This window comes from Mesitornis unicolor, unplaced genomic scaffold, assembly GCF_000695765.1.
Source record: "Mesitornis unicolor isolate BGI_N332 unplaced genomic scaffold, ASM69576v1 scaffold3759, whole genome shotgun sequence".
NCBI lineage: Eukaryota > Metazoa > Chordata > Aves > Mesitornithiformes > Mesitornithidae > Mesitornis > Mesitornis unicolor.
Window position 1 is genome coordinate 125,950 of NW_010205161.1, and position 10,056 is coordinate 136,005.

A 10,056-nucleotide genomic window follows, 5' to 3' on the forward strand; every position below is an offset into this window, starting at 1 on the left:
GAGCAGAGCTCCCAATTGTTTGCTATCACCTAGCTTGGTGTGATCACCACCCTTCAAAAGCCTTCAGCCACGATCTTCATAAACCCAAATGCCTCACACGGCTCCTGGCAACTGTTAATGAGTACAGCGTGTCTCCATTTGTCACCATGAAAAGGTCTTTACCCATTTAAAATGTAATTACACTCCCATTTCTCCTGCTGCAGGTTAAGCTTTAGGAAGAGTATCTTCATACCCCCTAGCAGGCCAACGCTTTCCTCTTCCACATTGATGTGTCTTATTCCATAGAGACCAGCTAACATTTAAAGTTGGTCAGTTATTCTTTGTGACCAGAAGTAGCAACATTTTGTTGTTTTTCCATAATTTCCAGTATATCTGTGAGTCATTTGTGCACATTTCTTGTGTGCACATCTAACGCAGACGATGGCTGCTGTGTCTGGTAAAACCCACAACTGGCAGGAAGCTGGAGAAGCTGTTCTTACCAAATCACTGTTTTCTATCTCCTCCAAACTTAATGCAACCATATTTAGAAACAGCAATAGTTGTATCAAAACTGTCCAAAAAAAACCCCCCTTTTCCCAGTACACAGATAGGAGTTTTCTGTAGTTTTCTCTATTTTTGTAATGTCTGCAACCTAAACTTCAAAGCTCTAAAGTAGCAAAAATAAAAAAGAGAGGTGTGTCTCCTGGGAGACATATATTTTTCAAAATGCTTGTATTTAAAACATAAAGGGTTTTCTGCACTAAAACTTCATCAGCAGTAGGCAACCATTAACCATATTACAGCCATTTAAAATTATCCCAATAGGTGACTACACAACCTCAACCTTTCCCAACACTTGGTCATGGTGTGTATTTGCATAACCTGAACAGAATTAGAATGGACTTACGAAACTTAGGCTCACCTGCATAGAAGCCCAATGAGCTCCACCAGCTCTTGAGGACACGATGGAGAATTCTTACTTCTTCACACACAAATCTGCCAGCCCATGGGCTTCCTGAGGCCAAGGTCACCACCGCTCGTGGAGCACTTGGAGATCTCAGCAGAGGACACCACAGAAATGCAACCTTATTGAGTGAACGGGAAGTTGGGAAGAGCATCTGAACCCTCACCAAACGGGGAATACTTTGTCCTCAGGCTACCTTGCATTCGCAGGGAGATATTCTAGTTACCATTCAAGAAAACCATTGAAGACTGGGTTGAATTTCACCTAGGATCACCATGTTTTATTTTTCTACTGTCTCTGATGAATTTGATCTGATCTAATACGCCGATAGCTTTGATTTGAAACAGCGATAACTGGAAACCAGTTTCTGCAGCAAGCATGTCTGCTGCACGACAGATGCAACTGTGCTTGGCTAACATTGCTTCCAGTTCCTCCATCACCTAGATCACACTACTGTGCCAGAAATTTAATGTACATTTAAACTCAATGGTAAGAAAAGAAATCTATGGGGGAAATAAATTCCATATTCTCATATTTCATACGGGCAGTTTGCTTTTCCTTCGTAACCAAGTTTGTTCATTGATTTCTCCAATGCAAACACCTTAAGGCTTTTCACTACAGGGATTTATTTTTTGTAGAAAGGAATCATCCACGGCTACAAATCCCAACTTTCACTTGAGACTGATGTAATTAACAATGTGAGATACTATCCAATAGAATAAAATTGCACAGGAACAAGGAAGTATCAGATTCAGCCTCCAGTATCCAGCTAGGCTGGTTAATGTAACAGCAAGAATAATTTACTCTTGCTCTCAATTAAGGGCCAGAGAAGATTCATAGCAAAAAAAAATCTCTTTCTGGCTGCCCTGTCAAGCCCCACTCTAAATTAAACCAATATTCTTATGCTAACATACCTTGGAAGTGACTATTTTATTAGACTTCTGCTTTATCGAATTATGATTTTGTTAACAAAAGAGGTTCAAAGCCAGCATTTAAAACTATTTTAGTTGTCTGGGAAGATGCCAGCTGCTTTATTAGAACATGAATCGTGCATCTCAGGTAATAAAGTTTTACCTGCTTCTCTTGAAGTTATCAATTTCCTTAACAACATTTGGCTTTACTAACACTGAGTATAGGTCTTTAATTTTATGCTGCACTACAGCATTAAAAGAAATTGCAGAAGCATTTTGGAGGTGCAAAGTTTCACTTACGTTATTAAGACGACTGTGATTGGTTTGATGCATGATGGCTATTTTTCCAGAGCTCTGATTTGGGTATGATGAGTAATTTCCATTACAGTAACAGAAACACTACAGCAACAGAGTCAGGAAATACTGCAAAAGTGATAGTGTTTCTTCCTGAAGAAATTCAGAACACATAAAAAAAGAATGAGTGACACAAGCAAAAAAAAAATTAATAATCCCATCACTCAGGAAGCACCAATCCATACTCAGCCACACAGTACATTACATGAATTGAGCTGTTACTCTGTTCAGAGGAATAACACTTAAAAATATACAGAACTGTAATGCTGGTGCATTTCATTTTAGTGATATTAACAGATTCAAGAATCATTTTATACAGTGCAACTTCTGTATTTCAAAACCTCTTATGCCACTTGCTTTCTCCAACAGCATTGAATACATTCACATATTACAACAGTGCCGACAGCAGAAGTGAGAGCATTCATAGAAACACAACATTTCTGCACAGGATAGGCATAAAGAAATCCATAAGTGAATTCTCAGTCGTCGCTGCTGCAGCCTAAGACACCAGAAAGGGCTCATGAAACAACCTGACATCACTGCTAGAAATTAAACGATGAACTGAAAAGGGAGATAAACGAGCAGGCTCCGTCTGCAGCCCTCTGCTCCGTTTGGAGGCTAAACAAGCACGTCCTTAAAATGTACGTAAATACAGCACAGCCCGACTGTTGTGGCACACAAATACAATCAAATCATACAACCAAACCATATAATTAACCTGCTTAAAAATACAAGCAGCAGTGGCACAAAGTTTATATGAATGCATTTGGAGCTATTTCCTCCACAAAAGCAGCAGTGCGCAAACGTGTGATATTACACCCAGAAAAGGTACCAAAGCATCTTTTAGAATTGTTGTAATAAATAAACTGCTTCCAGTCTCTCCATCCTTTACTGCCTTTGTAAACCTTGTTTTCCCTCACCTTTGTTGGGTCAGCTTTTCTGCTGACAGCTGCTGCTTTCCAGGTTGTATTAGTGGCTGCCTTTGTATCTGAACCTACAGAAATAGTGGAAAAAGTCAACATTTGTGCAGAGAAACGAAGGAGTCCAAGGTTGTTTTACACAAATACCTCAAAGGTGCAAAGCCTGAGATATTCTGATAAGTTTTCAAATAGGAATTATTCACCATGTGTGTTCACACTTGCCTTACACAGCTACTAATAAGCAGTTACACCAGAGGATGCAAAAAAGAGCAGGTAAACAGCTAGCATAGCTTAAAACCCTTAGTAAGCACAGGAGCATCTTTAATTTGGAGCAGTATCTGTTACTTGATACACATGTACACAGAATTGACAAACCAAAGGATGACCGTTGCCCTGAAGTTGTACTCTAAATATATGTGAAGATGCACGCATATGTGCAAAAAAAAAGTGACATATGGAGCAGAAGTTAATCAACTAAGACTTCAATTAATTACTTTATTTTTTTTTACATAAAAAAAATTACAACGTAACGAGGGTTCAAAAAGCCAAGTAAACCTGATTTCACACACGCACACACTTGCTAAGTCACAGGGTTCAATTGCTTGAAGTGATATTTTCTGATTTTCACCAGGATATTTTGTTAAACGATATACACACTAAGAGCCTCATGACAAAGCCAGACACATTTTTTTTCCCCCAATCTTTAAGATGTGCAACTGAATATGCGGATTCTTGCGGAACTTCCACCCTTCCCTCAGTGACATGAGACGTAGTTTTGTTCGTCTGACTGCAATGTCATTGCATGTGTCCACCCGGAAATTCTCCAGTGTCACACACCACCTCCCCCAGGCAAAGTGAACACATTTCACAGTATAGCACAGTTTCGTTCGCAGGGCCACAGATAACACATGGATCCCTTTGCAATTTCACCCACTCGATGGTACCAAACCTGATGAAGCTGGAATCAAGATGCCACAGAGAGTTACAAAGAAATGGAGAAGCAGGTCGCTGCTAAAAGGAAAGTATAGCTTCTGTAGTATGTAAACCTTATAATGCAAGATTCTTCAGCACGCTGAACTGCTTGAGGTGGGGTAGATCATCAGTGCTACTGGCAAAGCAAAAGCAAGAACAGGACGATTTTAAGGCAAGTCCCAGAACAGGGAGCTATTTACTTTCTAGGCACAATTTCAAGCTATGTTATCAAGGCTCCTGCTTTATTCTTTATATTGTCGGTAATTTCTAGAACAGATTAACAATGATACAAAAAATAGTCTAAAGGTAATTTTTAAAGAATCCACTCTTAGCTGAATTTCATTACTTGCAGATTTAGAAACATTTCTTAGCACTACTGTTGTATGTCAGGCCCACATAAAGCAGTTCTAGATCTATATTGCTCTCATTTCCTGAAAGTAGTTTTGGTTGGAAAACGATTACATTCTAAATAATTCCTCCTATTGCAGATAGATCTACAATTTAAGATCTGTTGTATTTGAGAAAGAGGCAACCTCCCTCTTTACTCTGATTTATTTTTCAAGGGATCACTAAGTTAACAGCTCTCCTATGAAGTCTGTACAATAAAAGGGGGCAGAGCAAGACCTTACAAAGACAACTCTTCTGAGTTAATCAACTCCAACGTGCAGTACATTCATTTGAATCTCACACAGGAGGATACAGCCACTGGTCCACTTACCCCTACACAGAGGACTAGGTATAATCCTCACACACCTACGCTGAAGTTCCCATAGAATCAATGCATTAGGAATTGGAGATGCATATTTGAGGGCAGAATTTGGCCCACAGTCGTTAAAAGTGGTGTTTAGTGGGGATTTAGAACTCACCTAAACGCCATATGATATTAAATTACTGTCAAACACAAGACATGCTTTTGTGAGCCTGGGAAGACATTTGGCAGGGGTGTAACAGTGCCTCTGACGTGTTGTGCTGTTGTGTGCACCAGTCCTTTGAATCACTTGCATATGAGGAATGTGTGCCTGAAGTGGGACACAAGAGTACAGCTCTGTTTATTAGGACAAGCTGAAATAGAAATCAAAATTGAACGAACCACTATTCCCTGAAAACTGGATTTAAAAGGCCAGGTCTCATTTGAGATCAACTTTCACCATAATGCTCCTCCTTATGATTGACAACTGCACCTAAGTGTATACTTTTTATAAAAACACACAGGTAAGTCCCCAAACATTTATCAAATAAAAAGTGTTTTAACAAAAATGGATAATCTCATAAAATAAATTACAGTAGCATGACAACATTTGGCTTCTTTAGTGTGACCACGTGCCTCTCCTTCGTTATCTTGCTGTTAAGACCACTACAGATCCAGTTCATGTCTCTGAAAGTTAATGAGATGTCTGTGACGATAAACGTATAAAACTCTGCTTGCTACAAGCAAATGTCTGATATCAGTTTCACCTGGTCACAGATTATACGTAGTCAGCCTTCTCTGGCCCCAAATAAATATTATATAGCTTTCTTGCAAGTTCCAGCATAATTAGACTCAAACAGAAAACTCAGGTCCTCCTTTCTTTGCCCTCAGTAGAAGTCGTCTGATCCGAAATCCTGCAAAGGGATTGATCCACAGCAGTGAAGGCTGACCTCCAAAAACAGATTTCATTCCTTCCCAGCGTAGTCTCCGCTCCCACGTCGGCTTTTCACTCTTCAGTCTTTCAATCTCCTGTATACAAACAGACATGCAGTGACGCACTGGTAAGCCCGAAGTCTAGTAAAGTCTAATAGGATTACCAAAACTGATTACTATTTTGCACTCTTTTAATGTGAGCTGGTAAGTCTCTTACTGTTATTTCTTTAGTAAGAAATAAGATTGGCTGATTTGACCCTGCAGGTACAGGGCAGAAGATGTGGAACATCCAAGGTTGGTTTACCTCTACCTCTCCCGCCAGCCCCTAAACTAAAAGTGCCCAGAAAAGCTGAGGTTAAAGGATCTGCATGCAACAGAAACAAAATACCGGACGTTGTTTACTCAATTAATGAAAGCAGACAATAAGGCTTCCAGGAAGGCTCTTGTACTGCAATTACTGAAGCAAGGTTTACTCTCCCAAAAGCATTATTTTGCTGATTGGTTTTTTTTTGTACTTCCCACTAAATAAGCCTGAATATTTACTAACTGTTCTTCAGTTACTCTTCAGTACAGAAGTTCACTTTCGAACAGCCTCACATGAGAAAATTCTGAACAGACGACTCAAATTCCCTCTGTTTCCAGCCAATTATTCACCACAGAACATCCAAAATAAATGGAGCCAAATGTTCAAACTACTGTTATACTCAAAGCGTAGAAAGGAGGGAAGTATGAAGTATTGATTCACAATAGCAAGTTTAAGTGTAAACCTGAGAAAAGCAGACATTTCTCATGACATATCAGGAGCCTGTGTAATTAAGTGGAAATCCAAACTGAAGTCAGAAGCTGTGCAATCTTGTGATTGAAAACCTAATCATAAAATTTATGTCAGAAAAGCAAATAATGCAACAACATCTGTCAGAAAGCAAACCCCAAGAAAGTATTTCAACGGTTACATCTGCAGAGCATAAAAGTGATGAGCTATTTCAGTTTTGGGGTGTTCTCCAAAATAGGACCCTCCCCTCATGCAAGTAAAACAACATCTAATTGCATCTGCCTAGAATAATTGTTAAAACATACAGAAGTAGAGGTCTTTACCGTTTCATCATTGCATATTGAGTGGATTTGGGTGCCAAACATGACTGCAGTGAAAGTGAGAAACAGAAAACCCTCAAGGCACAAGAAGATCATCAGGATCACAGTTACAGGTGGAGAGAAGTCACTGCATTCTGTGAAAACAACATACGTAGTTATAAAAAATACATTAAAAAAAAATCTATAGAGCAAGTTCATATTGAGACACCTCCTCTTTAACAAACACTAATAAAAGCTAAATATCTGACACTTTAAGCAATATTTCACAATTAAAACAAACTTCTAATTTCTAGCACTGCAGCAGCTTTATTTGCTGCCCAAGGAAATAATGACTTTTAAGGGAGTCAACACTTACAGCTTCCTATAAAGCACACAGTACTGCATTACTGCAATCTCGCCTCAGTATTTCAAGGACATCAAATAAACGTCTGCACATGAGGCCAATTCAGTACTCAGAACTGCACATATATAAAGATGAGAGCAGCTTGAAGTTTCATGCATGACAAACACTGTAAACCCATCACCACCGTCAGCTCTGAGTCGCTCGTTAATCCAGATGTTCCACTTTGCTGCGATTCCTTTGTTATTCTTTTTTTAATTCACCATACAAAGCAATCAGGTTCTGACTTAAGACTTGCAGTCAGATCTCTGGAGGTCCTCTGATAAACTCAATTACAGTTAAATATGGAAGAAATGGAAGTATACAGGAAATATGTGTATGACAGCATGTTTCAAGTAAAAAAAGGATGAAAATTCCATCCATCTAACAGAATATTAAGCAAAAAACAGTCACATGGATTCCCTTATGTTCTTCCTGGTACCTGAAGAAACAAGATCAACCATCTTCTGTCAAAAGCACAAAATCAGAATGAGCTCTGGAACATTAAGAAGTGCAAGTCAGGGCCCTAAACAAACAACAGGGGCAGTTTAGGAAATGTCTTCTCTACAAGAGCCTCACAGTTGGCTCCAATAACAGAACGAAGGAGAAAGTTGTTTAAGTTTCAGCTGTTGTTCACAGAACAGTAGTAGGACACACAAAGCCCAGCTGGCAGCTTCAGGTAATGCAGTGCTGAGGCAGTAAATTTTTACTATGTGGAAAGGGAGTGAGAAAGCCCTTGACAGTCACAGCTCTTACAGTGAAATACTAAAAGAAAGGAGAAGAGAGAAAGATGGGTAAACAGGCATGAAATATTTTCAGGAGCTCACTTTAAAAAGATGGAAGTCCTGTAATATTTCATACACGGGACTGAAATAGGTGGAATGCGATGACTTTCCCTTAGGATCCACTAAATTATGACAGTGAGAGTGAAGTATTTGCTTACCAGTCCACTGCCCTCGGACACAGGAGAAAAACTGAAACCCACACAGTACGAGCGCATGAGCTGAAATTAGGGCTATATACATCTGGAAATAAGAGAGAGTGCTTACTTATGGCTGCTGCCAGGTAGTAAAGCAGACATTCAGCAAGCCTTCACCACTGCACAGTGAACAGACTTCCCTATTTCGATTTTTAATTCAATACAATGATGTAAAAACAAATGAACGTAAATGAAATTTTAAGGATTAGCTCCCTCCGTTAGAGTGCCACTTCACTAATCGTTACTACATAAAGCACATCAAAATTAGGATGGTATTAAGATTAAAATGAGTATGAGTAGAAATATCTTCCCGCTTGGAGAATATCTTGCATAGAAGGGAAAAATAAAAGCAAACCAACAGAAAACAACTGTGACCTTAAGTCTCTACTCACTACTAAGCACAACCAAAACTGTTACAATCGAGGCAGTTTCATACTGAGCTCAAGCTGCTGTTGATTTTCACTTACCGTAAACAGAACAAAAAACCTCTGATTTTTCTCCCCCACACAATTATTCACCCACGGGCAGTGATGATCCATCTTTCGAATACATCGCTTGCAAATACTGAAGGGAAGGAAAAAGAGACTTTGGTTGAGAAACAATATGTTGCATTTCAGTGAAGGAACGGGGGTATCCAGCGGTCTTAAGATGACGTGCTGAAATCTCTCTTGACAAACTGCAAACAGCAATTTCATTTGTATTTCTATAAAGAAGCTATTTGTTCGCTCACAGCTCAGCTTTCGGTTGTTACAAAACTGAATGTATGGGTAAGATATTCTTGACATAAGACAAAGAAGTAATATGAGATTGACTGCTTATCCAAACACACAATCAAGTGAATCCAGTGACTTGTTTTAGTCACTTGAGGCAGTGATTGACCAAAGCTTCCCTTCTTTCTAGATTCTGTATTAAAAAAAAGGCTCCCTTCTGGAGAAGCCCTTTTAGGCAAAGTGATTATTTCCAGTTTACAGACTTACAAGCTGTAAATGTAGTTTGTGAATCAGAGGGAAAAAAAAGAAATTCACATCTTCAAGAGAGAAAATGTCACTCGAGGTTTCAACTGATCATACAACTCTAAACACAATGCAATCAAAATCTCAACTAAAGAACAGCTTCGGATGTCACACCTCACTTCTCACCAAAAACCCAAAAGATTTAAACTACAAGCAGCACACATTCTTTGCTTCCTTGTTCACAAACACTGAAACGCTACCGCTCTTTGCTAGTTCTGCAACTAACTGCTTAGCCTGCTCAATTTTGAGTCAAGGTTATATCCAGAAAGAAAAGTCAAATATTTCAGTAACTCCACTTTATATCTGCTAGGCCATACAGCACCAGAGGGCTCATTTCTCTTACATTCAGGTCCATCTGCAGCCAAACATGAACAGTTATACAAGAGAAACAGAACCCTTGCAACGTGTTGAAGTTCCTTCATAAATCAACAGCTAAAGTAATGCTGGTATTTCATGTTCCTAGCTCTGTACTTTAGATAGCCAAAGTGTTTCAAATTTTCCTGCAGAACATCCAAAATATTAAGCATTTTCATTTCAGCAGTTACAAAGCCAAATAAGCCTAAAAAAACTGCAGGCACTACTATTCAAAATCCTTATTTACATATTGCATCTACGAGTGCTGCAGTGACAAGTCATGAAGCAAAGCCAGATGATCGTCACTAGAGTTAAAAAAGGGGTGTGTGTGAATGGGAAATCAATGCTCCAAGGCATTAAATGATTTTTAAGTCATCACACATGCATGATTATAAGATAATACAGCACGAGGCAGAACATACTCCTGTGCAGGTTTTATGAAAGAATCCTGCATCTCTCACTGCTCCTCTGAAGCTCCTTTCACCCTGAGCTATCATAACCCAGCCCTTATGTTCCCA

The 10,056-nt window shown here is 39.2% G+C and overlaps 1 protein-coding gene across 1 annotated transcript; it reads right to left on the minus strand.

Annotated features, from left to right (window-relative positions):
* Nucleotides 1-5,294: 5,294 nt before the first annotated feature.
* On the minus strand, nt 5,295-8,737 carry ZDHHC7 (zinc finger, DHHC-type containing 7). The gene is made up of 4 exons (XM_010191294.1): nt 8,639-8,737; nt 8,136-8,217; nt 6,817-6,947; nt 5,295-5,817 (listed from the first exon to the last, which is right to left on the minus strand). The coding sequence occupies exons 1-4, from the start codon at nt 8,708-8,710 to the stop codon at nt 5,641-5,643; spliced, it is 462 nt and encodes a 153-aa protein (XP_010189596.1). The 5' UTR covers nt 8,711-8,737; the 3' UTR covers nt 5,295-5,640.
* Between the last annotated feature and the right edge of the window lie 1,319 nt (nt 8,738-10,056).